This window comes from Palaemon carinicauda, chromosome 8, assembly GCF_036898095.1.
Source record: "Palaemon carinicauda isolate YSFRI2023 chromosome 8, ASM3689809v2, whole genome shotgun sequence".
Taxonomy (NCBI): Eukaryota; Metazoa; Arthropoda; class Malacostraca; order Decapoda; family Palaemonidae; genus Palaemon; species Palaemon carinicauda.
The window spans coordinates 130279274-130299160 of NC_090732.1; the positions used below are offsets into that span (position 1 = coordinate 130279274).

General features: G+C 42.2%; 1 protein-coding gene across 1 annotated transcript; it reads right to left on the reverse strand.

Annotated features, from left to right (window-relative positions):
* Positions 1-5: 5 nt before the first annotated feature.
* LOC137645443 (piggyBac transposable element-derived protein 4-like) lies at positions 6-15953 on the reverse strand. Its single transcript, XM_068378249.1, has 2 exons — positions 15877-15953; positions 6-1038 (listed from the first exon to the last, which is right to left on the reverse strand). Exon 2 carries the CDS (start codon positions 1020-1022, stop codon positions 6-8), a length of 1017 nt encoding a protein of 338 aa, XP_068234350.1. The 5' UTR covers positions 1023-1038; positions 15877-15953.
* Between the last annotated feature and the right edge of the window lie 3934 nt (positions 15954-19887).

Genomic DNA, 19887 nt, shown 5'->3' on the forward strand with positions numbered 1-19887 from the left:
AATACTTACTTGGCATGTTTGTTGGGAATATACATTTTGAAGGGGCACCGTCCTCTGAAAGCCACGAGCAGCTCATCTACACTTAGATGTGGCCCGGGGCTATACAAGCGGCGACAATTTGCGACAAAACGCTCCCACACAGTCCTGATTGGGGCGAGGCGATCTTCTCTCACCCTCTCAGCTCTAGTGGTCGTGTCGTCAAACCGGAGCACACTAATCAGCAAGGCAAATCGTCGCTCGCTCATAGTACAGCGGTACAAAGGATTGCCTTCCACGACGTCCCACATGTCCTTCGTGGTAGTGTGGTTGTCATTTCTCACTGCCGACATTACCAAAATCCCAATGAGCCCCTTCAGCTCCCTCAAGTCAATATCCTTCATGGTAACATTACCCTTCTGATGATATTTACTTCTGAGAAGAGCAAGGCGAACATTGGAACGAACGACGATTTCCTCAAGGATTTCGTCGTCCAGGAACAAAGAGAAAATGTCAACCACGCGGCTAGCACTCGAGACAGAGGACGTCGGGCCTCCTTGCTCAATGCTGGTGGTGTACATGGGGGGAAGAGCTGGGTTGGGGTCCTTGTGCCAGGTCGTACCATCACGACCTTGAACCTCGGCTTCCACTAAACGACGTATAGGTGCTCCCCTGGCTGGCTGGAGTTCACCCCTCCTCCTCTTCCTACTCCTCTCCTCCACTGGGGTAAGCCGCTCCGCCTGAGGGGGGGGAAAACACGTGAGGTCGACGCCAAGGGGGAGGGATGTTGATGTAAACACCGACACACTACCCCCCTCACCATACGCCGACGCACTAGCCCCCTCACCCTCTGTGTTGACAAAGGGAACCATCTCCTCATCAACACTTGAGTCATCGTCCCCCACCACACTTCCCTCTAACTCAGCTATGTCGTACTCTTCGACGTCCGAGATGTCAGCGACTTCCAAATTATCGTCAACATCACTCTCTAGCTCAAGGAGAAGAGAGTTGATCTGATCGAAGCCAAGAGTTTGATGTTTTGCCATTTTATATCAATGAAAACTGGAAAATGCAAAAAAAATTAAAATTAACATTTACAGAAAAATACGCTCCAAGACAACTTCTGGCAACTCAGCCCGCACAGACGTCACTCATGACATTCACAAACGCTTTACAACAGTCCTTTTTTATACACACCTAAACACTAATGAACATTCGATAAATATATAAAAACTTTGATATTTCATAACTTACCTTAATTAGGTATTGATAGGTCAAGCTCGACCCGAGGGTATCTCAGAAATGGCACAAGGAAAAAAGCTGCGATAAAATGCGTCCTGACCTGACTGCTGCACGCACTAAACTAAGGTCTTGCAGGTCGATATCATGCGCAACCCATACATACGAAAAATTATGGCAAAAAAAAAAAACCCGTGTTTTTCTGAAACCTCCTCGGGTCGTATACGACCCGTCATCCAGGGTTAAACATGTGTTTGATCATATCTTTTTTACGTCTTACAATCTCAATATTCCCCCAAAATTCAAGGGGTTTTAGTTACAGTATCTCCTCCTTTCTCTTTACAATTTGAATTACAATTCTGCTCAGTGAATATATCCTAATTTTCAGGGTTGTAAGTAAATTTCTTTAGTTTTTATAAGCAGTACTATACCATAAGTATTACAAATTCCAGAAGTAATTCTTATTATTTTTACAAACATTCCTGATGACTACATTGCTTCTCTAGAAGCTTTGTTTAGTCAATATTCACCTGTAAATTTTCTTAAAATATGACAATTTTGGAAATAATTTGTCTTTTTCCTAACTATACAAACCTTAACCTCTTTACAGTGGAGATAATTTCAGTGACAACTGAGACTAGCTAAAAGACTTTTTGGCGAGGTGTAACTGACAACTGCTAGTTTGTGGGGGGTAGACTAGCCACCCCCCTCCCATTCCATTCAGGGTCCTGGCCAGTGTTAGAGGCCTTCACACTTAGGTACTGTTGGTATCTGGAAGACCGCTGAGGGGAAGGAAGGCGAGACGCTGCCAAGAGAAGGGTTGAATCTGTGTGTGCGTACATATCTGGATATTCAGCAGTGATTTTTGACGGGTTGCATACACTAGTAGAGTACTGTACAATAAGAACACCGTACACTACGAAGACCATGTAATTAAGAATGGCAATTTATAGGTAGTAGGTTGGCCAGGGCACCAGCCACCCGTTGAGATACTACCGCTAGAGAATTATGAGGTTCTTTGACTGGCCAGACAGTACTACATTGGATCCTTCTCTCTGATTACGGCTCACTTTCCCTTTGCCTACACATACTGTACACCGCATAGTCTGGCCTATTCTTTTCATTCTTTCCTCTGTCCTCATACACTGGCAACACTGAGACTACCAAACTATTCTTCTTCAACCTAGAGGTTACTGCACTGTCATTGTTCAGTAGCCATTTTCCTCTAGGTAAGGGTAGAAGAGACTCTTTAGCTATGGTACGCAGCTCTTCTAGGAGAAACACACTTCAAAATCAAACCAATTTTCTCTAGTCTTGGGTAGTGCCATAGCCTCTGTACCATGGTCTTCCACTGCCTTGGGTTAGAGTTCTCTTGCTTGAGGGAACACTCGGGCACACTATTCTATCTTATTTCTCTTCCTCTTGTTTTGTTAAAGTTTGTAAAGTTTATAAAGGAGATATTTATTTTGATGCTACTGTTCCTAAAGTAATTTATTTTTAATTATTTCCTTTCCTCACTTGGCTATTTTCCCTATTGGAGCCCCTTGGCTTTTAGCATCCTATTTTTCCAACTAGGGTTGTAACTTAGCAAGTAATAATAATAATAATAATAATAATAATAATAATAAAGAAGGAATCTGCTTAATGGAAGTGCTACTGCGTCCAAGGTTGGCCGAAGGACTACACCTCCCAGAGGACTTCAAACCCTCTAAGGGGATGGTCAGCGTAACCTACACGGGTTCTGCTGGAAGATCGTGGGTCAGTCGTGAGACTGCTTGCCGAACTGCCTGCACTAGGTCAGCAAATCATGGTGCGTACTTCAAAAAGGTGATGGTGCCCGAAGAAGCTCCTACGTCTAGGTGGAGTGTTTAAGAATGAGCGAGCACGACCGGATGGAACATCACGTTCGTCTCCTTGCTCTGCTTCCTTAAAGAAGCGAGAGTGGTTAGCCTGTCTATTGCAAGCAAACGTGCTCTCACCACCTACCGTAGTAGGATGGAAAGCTGAAGTGGGCAATGCTACTGAAGCAGCAGTTCTCAGAGAGCGCGATCGCTGCACCACCTTATGGCGAGGCAAGCACTGGCACAGCAAGCCATGGCGAACACCTGAATAGGTGCGTGCAAGTAAGGCAGAGACCATCTGCACCTGCTGTCTCGTCACCAAAGCATAGTCCACTGGCGAAGGCGTGTGCACTATCGAGGCAGCACTCGCGATGTCAAAGCATGACATGCTGGTGTGTAGGGTCTAGCAAACTCACTGTGGTGAGCATGGGGTATAAATGATACAACGCACAGACCTTCACCAATCCACCTCACTAGCGCTTGGTGGGTGGGTGCGTGACATCGAGCAAGACTCGGCCGCTACACTAAAGTTTGTACTTCTCCACGCTAAGGAGAAAAGCACGTTTTCCTTCCTACAGGAGGTAGGTGAGCAGGCTTCCCTTTTTCTATGTGAGGAGATGTTCACTCACAAGAAGACGAAAAGGGCTGAGCTGCTACTGTACGCTGGAGCACTTGCAGAATTGAAGGTTTTCCCGTTCTCCCTCGTTAGACGTTGAAATACGAGGCACAGATCCCAAAGGAACTGGCATCACAATACGAAGAGTGTTTTGTTGTGTCTTACAGACATGAAGGCGCAAGGCAGGAGCTGCAAACAGTTGCCTGAACCCATTGTCATCTAGCTCCGAGAAGCTATGATCTGAAAGGAGGACGAAGGGCACCTTTCTCACGAACGAGATAGACACCTGTCCCCTGGATGTGAACCTCAGTGCAGTGCACTCTGCTTTCCCTCAACATGCAGAGAAAGTTCAGGTTGAACGTCAGCATCACACACACTGTGAGCTGCAAAATGAAGCTGAAGCTAGTTTTTAGGTAAAACCCTGGAGGGATACAACAATGGGTATCCCCGTGGGGTACTCATCTGCAATTACTCACACTCGTCCGCCAAAGCGGGATGAACGTGGGGTGATCGAGTAGAAGCTGAGATCACTGCAGAAGAGACATGAAACTTCTTTGATACGTGACCTCCAGAGTCTCTGGGAAGAAGACTGAAGTCAACCCCTGGGAAGGCAGCTTTGTGGCCCCCACTGTGTACTCAACCGAAGGACCTCAAGCAGGCATTCCTTGCAAAGGGAACCTGCAAGCCCTAAGGAAAGCCACAGGTGACGCACAGCGTCAGCGAAGAGAGACTCCCCTATGGCCGAGAGAAGTGCTACATATCTAGGGAAAGCAAAAGTGTCTCCAGAAACGCAAGGTTGTCCAGGAGGACACCAATCAAGCAGAGTCATAATGACAGAAACGAGCCAATACAGTATGACAGCGTAGTTTCTTCACCTTCAAGAATTTGAAGAGGAAGAGTTCCTCTTTGCCTTTTTTGTAAGCCGCCTACCGTATAGCTGCCACTCCTTACACTCACAATATGGAGTTTTTATGATAAAACAAAGTTTTATGAATACTTACCTGGCAGTTTTATATATGTATAGCTGATATCTCTAAATCGGCAGAATTTTTCAAAACGAGGCAACCGCCTTGTGGTGGTTGGGAGGTAGGTGGTAACACCCGTCACAGGGTGGTCCAAGGAATCATTCCCGTGTCCAAGACTTCAGTTCATCTATGCCTGACCTGTCTCCTGAAGGGAGGTGGGTGGGCCTTCGAATATATATATAACTGCCAGGTAAGTATTCATAAAACTTTGTTTTATCATAAAAACTCCATTTTCATGAATAGTACTTACCTGGCACTTACATATATATAGCTGATTCACACATTTGGAGGAGGGAAACAGACAGTAAACATCGTTGGGGAAACAACAAAAGAGTTGTAGGAGATAAAAACACCTTGATTCCTTGCCTGCTAAGGTAGCTGATTCAAAGGTACAGCCTTTAGAGTGACTTTCCCTTAGGAGAGTTTATCCAGGAGTACGCCTGCAATGCTGCAAAAAACTCAATCGAGTCTGTCAAAGGGATAAGACCAACAACTTGACTAGACTTCAGAAACTACCTTCGCCCCATATAATAAAAACTGCAACCTTACTAAAACTAACCACCTAAACCTGCAACATAGACATAAACTATCTATCTAGACTGAGGGAACCGCACCACAAGACGAAGTCCTCAGACTATCATAAAAAACACAAGCCCTCATACATGCATATAAACCAAGGTTGAGTGGGGTTATTAACTCCTTTGCCTAATACAGAAACCGCAGCTATGTATGGGCCCAAGGTATAGCACTTGCCAAAGTCTACTCTCACCTCTCTAAGTTAATGAGAAGCGAAGACAGAGTTGCTCCTCTAGAAAATTGCATCCATGAATAGCCTAACAAACATATATTCCTGATATGCCAGAGAGGTAGCAATGGCTCTCACTTCGTGGGCCCGTAATTTCAACAGGGCGAAGTGTTCCTCCTCACATAAGAGGTGGGCTTCCCTAATTTTCTCCCTCGGGAAAAAGGACAAAGCATACTTAGACAGGGGTTTTTAGCGGATCTTTCACAGAACACCATAACAAGTTGGATGCACAGCTCACGTTCATAGTATGAGCCAAAAAAAAAAACTTTGAGGGACCTAACTGGGCAGAGGAGTCTTTCCTTCTCTCGACCCACTAGGTTCGTGAGGTTAATGACATCAAACGTCGTAGGACAGGGTTACGAAGGGTTCTCGCTCTTTACAAGAAAGATGAACCTTAAGGCACAAACTGCCCTATCCTAATTGAAGCTCACCCTCTTCCCAATCGCCTGGACTTCGCTGACCTCTTGGCATTCGCTAGAGTCATAAGGGAGAGGGTTTTCTTCGCTACAACTCGAAGAGAGACTAGCGAGATAGGTTCAACTTTCTTGGAGCACAGAAACTTAAACACCACATCCAGGTTTAAGAGTACCTATTACGTCGTCTGGAAAGACCCAATGAGGTCCTGCAAACCTTGATTTTGGGACAACTCTAGGCCTCTATGCCTAAAGACGGCGGAGAGCATACTGCTGTATCCATTGATGGTAGATACAGCCAGCTTAGCATCCTGTCTGAGGTACAGGAAGAAGTCTGCAATCTGGCTCAGAGAGGTAGTGGATGAGGAAACTTGTGCCGCCTGCACCAAGCTCTAAAGGTCTCCCACCTAGATTGGTAGACTCTTTGTGAAGAGATCCTCCTTGCTCTGGCGATAGATTTCGTCACTTGTGCCGAAAAGCCTCGAGATCTGGCAAGCTTCTAGTCAGTCTGAAGGAAGTCAGTTGAGAGCAAGGGGGGTAAGATGATACCTCTCGAAGTGGGGCTGTTTGAGAAAATCTGGACTTGCCGAAGTCTTCTTGGGAAGTCCATCAACATGCCCATCACTTCCGAAAACCACTCCCTAGCAGGCCAAAATGGAGCCGCTAGGATCATTCGCCCCGAATCGAGGAGAGTGAATTTCCTGAAGACCAGATTGATGATCTCGAACGGGGGCAACGCAAACATGTCCACCCCCGTCCAATCCATCAAGGAGGAGTCCACTGCTACAGCTTCCTCGTCCAGGACTAGGGAGCAGTAGTAGGGGATCCTCTTCTTCCAGTTGGAGGCAAAAAGGTCTGTTACAGGTCTGCCCCACAACATCCAGAGACTGAAAGACTTGCGGGTTGAGAGACCATTCTGAGGGAAAAACAAGTCTCTTCCTGCTGAGTATGTTTGCCACGATGTTTCTTGCCCTAGGACAAACCTTCTTTCTAGATCCAAGAGATCAGAACGAAGGCGTCCTTGATCTCGACACACGATTCGACTAGTGTCATCACGAAGTCCTAGATTCTCATGTTCAAAGTCATGCCTCATGCTAGAACTTCGACGTCGAGCGTCCTGAAAGACGAGGCACCGATTGTCCTGTAAGACGTGGCGCCGATAGTCCTGTAAGACGTGGTGCCAAAAGTCCTGTAAGACGTGGAGTCTGTAAGACGTGGAGCCGAGAGGTTAACAGAGCGAGACGCTGAACGTTTTTAAAGACATGGTGCTGAGCGTTCTGGTGTCAGAAGAGACTCTTCTTGTTGACAGGAAGACCTAATTATTTGATAGGCTCAACGTTATCTAAAAAATTCAGATACAGGGACGCTCTGATTTCTCCAGAGAGCAGTATTCCGCTACATAAAGCAAAAGTTACGTGAACATGAGAGGGGCGGAGCTGAGACCAAAACACACGCCCGAAACTGACCCATTCTACACCCGTTCTTCCTTGTAAACAAACCTCAGATAAAGTTTGATGCATAGCCTGCCACTTAGACTCCTCTCTAGAACTGGGAGAGAGAATCGTTGTAGCTAAAAACTAAAGGAGGTTTCCCTATAAAAGGAAAAAGTAATCCTCCTTCAGAAGAAGTACTGACCAAAGGTCTGCTCCCCTCTTCTCCAAAGATTTTGATGTCTCCATGGAGAACTTTGACTTCTGAACGAAGACGTAAAGAGCATTTACGTCCAGGACCGGACAAAAGACTCCCTCTCCCAAAAGAGAGACATTGAAGTTGCAAAGTCGGTTAGGCAGAAAAGTCTTATCGGAGTAACTAACAAAGGAGGATTCACTAGGAAAAAGATTTCGCATCCATCCTTAGTAAAAACACGGACCAAAGGTCTGCTCCCCTCCTCTCCCAGGCTCGCCAGAAGTAGCAAAGTCTGGCTCCTACTGTTGTTAGTCATCAAAGGTTTCTGTTTTAAGAAACAGAAATTAATATTCTTAAAGCTCCATTAATGACCACGTGAAAACTCAGAGGGTGGGGAACATGGAGCAACAGAACTTAGGATCCTCTCCTTCTGTTAACCTCAAACAATTCAACAGGAGAAAAGTGATCACTAAAAGTCATCCTTGACAAAGATCTTATAAGACGTGGAGTCGCCCTGAAAGGACAAGGCGGCAATCGTCCTATCATCCTGAAAGACGAGGCTGCCCTCGTCCCGAAAGACGAGGCTGCCCACGTCCCGAAAGACGAGGCTGCCCTCGTCCCGAAAGACGAGGCTGCTTTCGTCCCGAAAGACGAGGCTGCTTTCGTCCCGAAAGACGAGGCTGCCCTCGTTCCGAAAGACGAGGCTGCCCACGTCCCGAAAGACGAGGCTGCCCACGTCCCGAAAGACGAGGCTGCCCACGTCCCGAAAGACGAGGCTGCCCTCGTCCCGAAAGACGAGGCTGCCCTCGTCCCGAAAGACGAGGCTGCCCACGTCCCGAAAGACGAGGCTGCCCTCGTCCCGAAAGACGAGGCTGCCCTCGTCCCGAAAGACGAGGCTGCCCTCGTCCCGAAAGACGAGGCTGCCCTCGTCCCGAAAGACGAGGCTGCACTCGTCCCGAAAGACGAGGCTGCACTCGCCCCGAAAGACGAGGCTGCACTCGCCCCGAAAGACGAGGCTGCACTCGCCCCGAAAGACGAGGCTGCACTCGCCCCGAAAGACGAGGCTGCACTCTCCCCGAAAGACGAGGCTGCATTCGTCCTGAAAGACGAGGCTGCATTCGCCCTGAAAGACGAGGCTGCATTCGCCCTGAAAGACGAGGCTGCATTCGCCCTGAAAGACGAGGCTGCATTCGTCCTGAAAGACGAGGCTGCATTCGCCCTGAAAGACGAGGCCGCATTCGTCCTGAAAGACGAGGCTGCATTCGCCCTGAAAGACGAGGCTGCATTCGACCTGAAAGACGAGGCAGCATTCGCCCTGAAAGACGAGGCTGCATTAGTCCTGAAAGATGAGGCAGCATTCGCCCTGAAAGACGAGGCTGCATTCGCCCTGAAAGACGAGGCAGCATTCGCCCTGAAAGACGAGGCTGCATTCGCCCTGAAAGACGAGGCTGCATTCGTCCTGAAAGACGAGGCAGCATTCGCCCTGAAAGACGAGGCTGCATTAGTAATTTAGTCCTGAAAGACGAGGCAGCATTCGTCCTGAAAGACGAGGCTGCATTCGCCCTGAAAGACGAGGCTGCATTTGCCCTGAAAGACGAGGCTGCATTCGTCCTGTCTTGAAAGACTTAGCGCCGAGCGTTAAGGCAAAATGATATTCATTATGCCGCTCGGCGCGTTCGGTTCCGACCAGAGGGTTCATAAGGCTGACTGGCGCTCTGGGACAAAAACCGAGTCAATGATGGTTTGTAAGCATTGATATTATCAGCGAATATCTATGACTTAAAGTATTGCCATTAAAATCAAAAGTGATGCAATGCAAAACTCTAAAAGCAGTGTAAGAATCTTAACGTTCAACGCTCTTTGCTTTCCCATGGCAAGGGCGAGCATTCTTGGGAACGTTAACAGGAACGCTCGCGAGGGCATTTGCTCGTGAGCTAACGCCTCTCGTTTCCTTTCGCCGATCGACGTTCTTTCTCCCATGGGCCGGGGAGCTTGGAAGAGGTCTAAGGCTAGGAAAACGACGTCCACTGTGCTGAAAGAATCCAATGCCTAATTTAGCACTGAAACTTGCTCTATTAAACTCTTACACAAAAGACCATAATTAGTCCTGCCCGTTGTGAGATAACTTATTCTTCTGCCACGAGCTTGAATGAGAAAGCAAAATCGTCTCTAGTACTTGCTATATAAACTGTAACAAAATATTTTTATAAAATATTAAACTGACATTTCCATAATAAAATAAACTTTCAACTAGATGTTGAACACACTCACCCGGTAGTTACATATAACCACCGGTAAAATTAAAAGTCATAAATACCTACCCGGTAGTTACATACAAACGCCGGGAAAGTTATACGTTAAAGATTAAAATGAACAGAAAAAGGGAAAACAAATGTAATCCACAATTAATTCAAAGGGTTTTCAAAAACAAGCTAGTTGTAATGATAAAAAGAACAGATATAGCAATAACGTATCTATATATATAAATGTAAACAATAGGAACATATAAATGAAAAAACTACTAAAACCAGAATTCCCATATCGAAAAGAACGCTACCAAGGCATGTTGGGACTGCACCGATAGTAACGAGTAACAGCGTAAATTAACCATACGCTAGTTCTATTTAATTTATGAAATTAGATCGATGATTTAAAGACCGAATACCAAATGGACAAAAATTTCTTTAAAATTTTACATTAAAAGTTAAAAAACTTATATAAGTGGAATTCCTCCCAATCTTTATATAAAACAAATAAAGAGAATTTGCAAGACATACATGAAGATTACGTCACACGACTGTGACGTCATAGAGTTGCCGGAACGTATTTCCGTGATCAGGATTAAAAACTTTGCACCTAAAATATAGTGCACAAACAAAACCTCTGCATACAAACTGTGAGGATCAACCGACACTTTCGGTAACCTCACCTTGCATACATCACTCGCACAAACACGAAAATTAAGTTATCACTCATGATAAACAAAGTAAATAATAATAATAAAACACGATTGCCAAATCCCTAAATCAATGTACTTCACCAAACGAAGTCCAAAAAAGCGAAGAAGGGAAAATGATTCGAAAAACTCTCAATGGTGGACTGACGATGTTTTCGATCCAGCCGGCAGAGATGAACTGAAGTCTTGGACACGGGAATGATTCCTCGGACCACCCTGTGACGGGTGTTACCACCTACCTCCCAACCACCACAAGGCGGTTGCCTCGTTTTGAAAAATTCTGCCGATTTAGAGATATCAGCTATATATATATAACTGCCAGGTAAGTACTATTCATAAAAATGTAGACATCTGTATACAGAAGTGACCCCTGCATGCAGGACAAAGGCTGTGAGGATTTGTCTCTACAGCTGACATAAAGGTGCTGCGCCGGCATCCTTCTATGCCAGGAGAAACCCACATGGTGTCGCCTCATACACAATCACTCTGAAAGAAAAAGGAACAGAAAAGTTTTTAAAGTTTAGGCAAGTTTATTCGTTAGAACAAGTAAATGGGTTGACGGGAGAGAATGACAGAACGTCCGTTCACTACTGAGCCAAAATAAAAAGTGACATTATGTTAACAGCGCAGGTGTGAGCAGAGTGGTGGGTAGATACACCTTCCTAAGAAGTCTTTTGGCTAGTTTCAGCTGTCGCGGAAATAATCTCCACTGTAAAGAGTGATTGGGTTTGTATATAGCGCCAGAACAAGAAACTTTTCCCATTTTCTATTTCTTCAATAAACACATGGCCTCAGTAAATTAATAACAGTCAGGCAGTAAATGGTAACTGATACGCCATTTCTCTTTGTCTTGATTTACAAAATATGACTTGGTGTTACCTTGTCAGGAGTGAAACTTACATTTTTATTACTGACCCAATCTGTCCCAACCAACTACAAAAGATCTGGTTCCCGACCTAACCTAACCTAGGAGCCATATTCTTACCTACTTGCTGGTGAGCTACCCACTCCCTTTGACCACAGTATCCATTAAGTCTCAACCCTGCGTTTGCTTCCCAAACAGCTTTACTCCTCACATGGTAACATTAAATCATATAATGCAGTGGTTCTCAAACTTTTTCATGAGCGACCCTATTTGAAACATTTCATTCCTTCGCGACCCAGAGTAAAGTGAAGAGAAAGAAAACATGCAATGATATATACACTTTATTTTGGAAAAAAAAATAATGTGTACAGCTTTTCATTCACAAAACTAAACTAGTGGGATTTATGGCACTGCTTTTCCTTTTCACAAAACTAAACGAACAGGATTCATGGCCCTGTTTTTCGTTCCCAAAACTATATTAATAGAATCCATGGCACTGCTTTTAATTCACAAAACTAAATTAATAGAATCTATGGCACTGCTTTTAATTCACAAAACTAAATTAATAGAATCTATGGCACTGCTTTTAATTCACAAAGCTAAATTAATAGAATTCATGGCACTGTTTTTTATCCACAAAACTAAATTAATGGGATCCATGGTGCGCGAGCATACACGGGCCCATTGCCAGTCCAACATACGCGTTTGATACAGGAGTCTTTCCTGTCAGAGACACCATTACATGGGGCCCAGGAGGAGGGAGGTGGGGGGAAGATGAACATACATAACAAAAGTAATTTGTGGTTAAAGAAGAATAATTCAATTAAGCAACTGAAATACACTGAAACACTGAAAGCATGATAATGTTCCTGTGTCCCTGCGACCCATCAAAATTGATCTCGCGACCCAACTTTGGGTCACGACCCATAGTTTGAGAACCACTGATATAATGTAAAGGTATTATTACAGTTTCATCCATTATAGGAAATGTATTATTATAATATGTTTCCCTAGTAAAGCACGTGATAACTAAATACTTCCTCTCAATACATTATTGTCGCTAATGCATACTTACAGAGAAAAAACTATTTAAGGTATTGAAGGTCTTGACTTTTTCCAAGTTTAGTGTATATCTTTCCATGGGCACGCAAGGTACCTCTTGTTAGTTTGTATATCTGTTTTCATCCTACTTGGCTCCTCCCCATTGCGTAATGTGACAATATTTGCTTGAATGCGCATTTGCTCCTCCCACTAATGTCGCTCCTCCAATCAAAATACTACTGGGATCTTTTCAAGGGTTATTATTGGACGATTCATTTTGTCTCTTATTCTTGTTTCAAGGATCTGTTTTTCGTGCAATATAACATTGTAACCGATAGTATTTTGTTTTTTTCCTATTTCATTATGGGAAAAACTCCTGATTATCGTTTGTTTTTGGGTTGGAAACCTGCCGGTTAAGTATTCTCGTTACTTAACTGTCATGGATCCTCCGGTGCAGGTGTGCGATATATGTCGTTATTCTTATTTTGAGGTGATCGGCCGATTTCATGGTAATTATAATGGTACCCCAGACATTGTGAATCGGTTTCTTCGAGAGCATTTAGTATTACCTATAAGTGTTTCGTGTGCTAAATGTGATTCGCCTTTACTTTTCCGTGAAGATAGACATGTGTGGTATTGTACAAAATCAGTGAAAATACCTAAAACGTAGAAAAGGCGTTTGTGCAATAATAGTGTTAGTGACTATAAGGGAACTTTTCTTCACGGGTCCCACCTTCCCCCGTGGAAATTAATTCTATTTGTCAATCACTGGTTGCATAAGTGTTGGGACCACCATTTTGTTATTAAGGGCCTCAGTATATCTCCTTCTACTGGTGTAGACTGGAGAAGCTTTTGTTCAGAATTGACTGAATTTAGTTTTGAAAACCAAGAGGCTATTGGTGGTGAAGGTGTAATCGTTGAGATTGACGAATCTCATCTTGGAAAACGGAAGTATGACCGTGGAAGGCCTCTGAGTGACATATGGGTGTTCGGGGGTATTGAGAGGCAGTCCAAAAAAACATTTATTGTGCCTTTTAATTGACCCATTACCACGGAAGCGTGATGCAACTACCCTCATCCCTTTAATTGAGAAGTACATTAAACGGGGCAGCATTGTTGTTAGTGATAAGTGGCGGGCTTATAATTCTCTGCAGTCTCTTGGATACGATCACCGTACTGTAAACCATTCAGAAAATTTTGTGGATCCTTCAAACCCCGACACCCATACCCAAAACATTGAACGTCTTTGGCGTGAGCTGAAGGAATGGATACAACGTCTTGGTAACCGTTGTGAATACTTCAGGCAGTATTTGTCACGTTTTATTTTTATACACAAATACCCTGAGGAGGAGCTACTCCATCATTTTTTTTATTACGGCCAGCAAACTGTATCCTCCACAATCTGAGGCACAACGGGTTCCAGTAGCTATTGAAGATTCAGAAGAGGGTCAACCACAGCCTTCCAAATCATCATCGTCGGGTTCCATTTAAGGTAAGAAGTGACTTAACAAAATATATATTTAAATTTAGCCCGGGGTAAAGGGGGGGTCGCAAAGGGGGCGGAGCCCCCCTCGGTAGGCGTACAGGGCCCCTAGGCTAGGTTAGGTGGGTTTATTAGGGTCGGTAGTGCCCTGAAAATCACTGTGACCTTAAGGGGGGGTCGCAGAGGGGGCGGAGCCCCCCCCGGGTAGGGGTACAGGGCCCCTAGGCTAGGTTAGGTGGGTTTATTAGGTTCGGTAGTGCCCTGAAAATCACTGTGACCTTAAGGGGGGGTCGCAGGGGGGGCTCCCCCCCGGCAGGGTTACAGGGCCCCTAGGCTAGGTTAGGTGGGTTTATTAGGTTCGGTAGTGCCCTGAAAATCACTGTGGCCTTAAGGGGGGGTCGCAGGGGGGGCAGAGGCCCCCCCCCCCCCCGGTAGGATTACAGGGCCCCTAGGCTAGGTTAGGTGGGTTTATTAGGTTCGGTAGTGCCCTGAAAATCACTGTGGACTTAAGGGGGGGGTCGCAGGGGGGGCGGAGGCCCCCCCCCCCCCGGTAGGGCTAGGTAGGGGTATAGAGGGAGGGGTGGTGGAACATTACTTATTGCAAATATCATTGGACGCCCCCTCCCCCACCCAAAACCCCGGTTCCCCCCCATAATTGTTGGGATAAAGAAGGGTATTTCTGCATTACAACATAATATGCAACAAAAACAATAAAAACATGGTTACAAAAACTGATTTTTCTGGAAAAACTTGTTGTTTTAACTCCATAGTAAATCTCTAAATCGGATGGTTAGCAGTCAAAATAAACGTTAAATTCGTTGAAACTACACTATTTCTGATGCAACAAATATATTTTTATTCCAGTTTCTACATAATGGATGAAACTGTAAATTTACCAATGTAAATTGTTAAACAACCTTCACAATAACGTAATTTAGACTAAGATAAGGTAATATTATGGTAAAGTCCCAACCAGCGCCATTACCGCTTGCCAGTACAGAGGATGTTTTTCTTTTTTCGTGAGCAAAGCGAGCACACTGCCGAGCAAAAACCATTAGATTTTATCAAAATATTACCAAAATCTAATGGATTTTGCTCTGCCGTGCGAGAGCGAGGAGCGCGAAAAGAAAAACATCAAGCTCCTATATACTGGCAAGCAGTAATGACACCAGGTGGGACTCTACCGTAATATTACCAAAGATAAACAACATATTCCCCATAATAAAAATCGATTTGATAAATAACATAAAAGTATATACTGAACAGTACTTGAATTTCTTACCTAATAGTAATTGTATAATACCTGTACTTAAATTTCTCGCAAACTGCATTAGCTGTATATTCTTCCAAGTGGTTATCTTAACCATTACCATTCATACAAGCCACTCATATGCGTTTCCCCATATCCTACGCAATACCGATTTACGGTGAATCCAACTAGGAAGTAGAGATGTTTGACACTACTATAGATTGGTATAGACCCCATTTTTATAAGGAGGTTTACTGACATCCCACCCAACTACATACAACCTGGAGACACTTAGGTTAGGTAGTGTTTTTTTGGTTTCCTTTTAAAAAAAAATTTCAGTCAAAACTTATTTTAAATCTGTAATTTGAAACGTTTCTCCAAATTATTTGCATTGGAACAGCTCAAAATACCTATGAATACACAAGAACACTTCCTATTTTCCTCAATACGAATAATGTGCTCATTAAGAATAATGTGCTACGGTAAACAATTACCGGTAATATTTGGCTTTAAAGTTTGAGTTGTTCCTACAATCATGCAAAACGGGTATTATTCGATCTAAAACATCATTTGAACTACCTTTGGTTGTTTAGTCCTACATGAGCTTCCACTGAGTATCATATTATAACATTATTTGGTCTTATTATAAAGTATATTGTAGCTTTGGTTACCCTACCATACTTTATTCTCTTACAATCATAGCCTGCCAAATCCCTACCTAAATGGTTAATAGTTTGATACCTTCCAATTCATTTCAAGTCCTTAAATTCTATGCAGACGTGTCAACTTTGAAAAGCGGTGTAGAACAAACAAACAAACGTTAACTGAATGACTTACTGTAATCTGTATTCTTTTTGTAAGTTTGTTTTGGTTTTCGTAATTTCGATTTCTGTCTGCTGCTGGCAGGGCTGCCAGATAATCCAGATTTTCCTTACCAACTTATCGTACAGACGATTCAAAATTATCGTTTTTCCACCAAAATTATCGTAAAATATATCGTATGTATGTGAAAAATTTTCGTATCTTTTATCACCACATCATGCTCTACAATCAACAACATTTCATGGTATCAAAATAAATACATGTAAAGCTTTTATACATTTATTATGATGAGGCGAAAATAGTATTAATAAAACTCTTCTGTTCTCATTATATATATATATATATATATATATATATATATATATATATATATATATATATATATATATATATATATATAATGTGGTATTCTACAGACAATAAAACAAGGAACATATGAAACTGAAACCCTAACTGCACAGCATGTAGTGGAGTTGAAGCTGTTTGTTAATCGACTTATCAAGGATTTTCTTTTTACGAAGCGCGCTTATCTAAATATGAGTGTAATTATCAGATATGCTAACGTAAATCTGTTATATTCTGTAGTGCTTTGCCCTTTTTTTCTATTATTATTATGAATTGTTGCATCATCAGCTGGTTTGGGTGAATTGTGCTAATTTCTTCGCAAACTTTTCGTGATTTTGTGAGTTTATCTACTAACCTTCATTATTTTACTCCATTTTGGAGAGTTGTCTTCACTCTTTCTACTTTATATTCTCCAATTTCTCTTTAGCATAACATAGTTTAGTTGTCCTTAACATTCCAGAACATGACTGACGTGCGGATTATTTGAGTTACCCTTCTCCATTTTCTATCCACCGAAATTCCCTTTACAAAGTATGCTTAGCATACGTTGCTTTTGGGGGGCTATTCCTTTGAAGCTGTGTATTTCAAAATAACTTTCTTACTCTGGGTTCGATTATAATCTAAATAATGGTAATTAACTGGCTCCTGGTTCCTTATTGCTCACTCCCCAAAATACGTTTGCGGCCACTCTATCACTTTATAGATAAGTGCAAAACTTCTAAGCTTATTCTTATTATTGTTATTAAGCTTCTATTACTTGTGCCTTAAATGAATTAATACCGTAATGAGATTCTCAATCTTTACTTTTATTCCATTCTACCTTGAAATTAAATAGGATAACACCTTGCTATCATCAGTTTTGGCAACCTATTGTGGTCTGTTTGGACTTCTTAAATTCTTATATATATATATATATATATATATATATATATATATATATATATATATATATATATATATATATATATATATATATATATATATATATATATATATATATATATATATATATATATATACGCATTGTCCTACCTATATATGCAGCCAGATCCCTGTTAAGATTTTTCAACGTACCTAAACTCATGTCTACATTCATTAGCTGTCCTAATTTTGAGCATAAAAATAAATGTTCGGTAGTATCTTCATCTTTGCACAGGTCTCACAAAAATTATCTTGATATTTTCCCCTGAAATTCGCTTTTAAATTGAGCATATTTAATCTTGCCTTCATTACAAGGGATGCCTTATCCAGATTCATTTCTCTGATATAAGGCTGTGGGAATTTCCTTTAATAAATCTTAATTTTTGCATTACTTTCTTTTTTCCTTCAATAGTTTCTTATTTTTTTCACAATTCTTCTCTTGATTTCTTTTTTCAGGGTCCTTTTTCCCCAACTTCTTATTTCTATATAATTATATTTGCATTTACTATCACTGATTTGTGTGTATTATGATTTGAATCGATCTTTTCATTTGCATTGCCTTTGATATTGTTAATATGTCCAGTTCATCATTGTTAACTTTTACGGAATATGTACTGTAAAGGTATTGGGTAGATTTAGCCCAACTCATGTCCTTTTGTTCCTTTCAATGATTAACACATTGAATACTTGAAGAGTTGATTACTGATTTGAGATAGTTCCCTGGAAGTTAATTTAAATATACTGATAATACCAGAAGTATTAGTGACGAGGGTAAGTTAAATTAAAATAATAAAGGTAAGTTATAGTAGCAGGTGCAGTCCTTTCCTTAAGGAAATACAGTAAGAAACAGTTCATGCATATATAGTCCATTTCTTCAAGTGATGCATATTTGCACCGACTCGCGGCGGTGCCCTTTTAGCTCAGAAAAGTTTCCTGATCGCTGATTGGTTAAAATGATCTTGTCCAACCAATCAGCGATCCGGAAACTTTTCCGAGCTAAAAGGACACCGCCGCGAGTCGGTGCAAATATGCATCACTAAAAGAAATGGACTATAGTACACACTACCGGAGAATTCTACCTGTCGTAGCCACAAACAAAATCTTAATTGATGGGATAGAAAATGGAGGGTAACTAAGCAAATAAATCGTGCAAGAGTCAACTAGAGAAGGGTGCCCTAACTACATCATGCAGGAACTAAATAAAAATAAGATGGTACTAGGTTGGCTACGGCCATTGAGACCCTATGCTTGAGTTATTTAGTCTTTGCCGACATATACACCGAATAGTCTGGCCTATTCTTTATACATTCTCCTCTGTTCTCATACACCTGACAATGGTAAGATTATCACAAAATTCTTTGCATAAGAGGCTAATTACTGCAATGTAATGATTCAGTGGATATTACCTCTTGGTAAAGATAGAAGTGTCTTTTCAGCTTTGTTAAGCAGTTCTTTTTGGAAAAGGACACTAAAATCAAACCATAGTTCTCTAGTCTTTGGAAGTGCCATAGCCTCTGTACCATGACCTTCCACTGTCCTGGATTTAGAGTTCTCTTGGTTGAGAATACACTTAGGCATGCTGTTCCATATTATTTCTCTTCCTCTTGGTTTTTACAAGTTTTTATAGTTTATATATTAAAGATCTAATTTTATGCTAATGCTCATGAAATATATTTTTTTTTTATTGTTTATTACTTCTCTTGTAGTTTGTTTATTTCCTTGTTTCCCTTCCTCCCTGGTCTATTTTTCCCTGTTGGAACCCTTGGGATTATAGCATCTTGCTTTTCCAACTAGGGTTATAGCTTAGCTTGTAATAATAATAATAATATGAATATGAATAAAAATTAAGTGAAGATAATGCTTCTCACAGTTTATTAATTTTCATTCTTTACTGGGCTATTTTTCCCTACTGGAACACTGGGCTTGTAGCACCCTGCATTTCCAAGATGATGTATAGCTTAGCTAGTACAGTAGTAGTAGTAGTAATAAAAATAATAATAATAATAGTAGTAATATGTGCAATAGATTCCTAGAGATGAAACATCTGAACTTGAACAACCTTTCCTGTGGTTTCCATGACCTAACCACCAACAAAAGTCCTTGGAGTTCTCTTCCATAAGGATCTTGGAATGTGAGCTGTCTCCATGCTGAGACCAGGAGGACTTCAGGTCCCATTGTATGTTCCACATGCAGAACTTTCCCCCAGGTACAAGTTGTTCTGGATGACAGATGACCAAGTAGCCTCTGCCACTCGAGAGCAGGACAGAGGGAGCACTGAAACAAGGGAAGAGCAACTTACTGAAAAGGACAAATCCTGTCTTCCAAAGGGAACGCTTTCCTTTGGAGAATGTAGATTTTCATTCCCAGATAGAACAGGCATTGAGATTTGGATAGAGGAGACTTCCAGGTTCATCAGAATCCTCAGATCCTGACCAAAGCAGAGAAGATTCTCTTGATGAGCTAGGATGACCTCCTGAGATTCTGTAAAAGATGAGCCAGTCACCTAAATATCTCTATAACAAGATCCTGTTGGCATGGGCCCAAGCTGATACCAGTTAGAAGATTCTCGTGAAGACATGGGGAGCTGTTAAAAGGCCTAAGCAGAAGACCTTGAACTGGTATATCAAGCAGCCTACCACCACTCGCAAATATTTTGTTAGGATG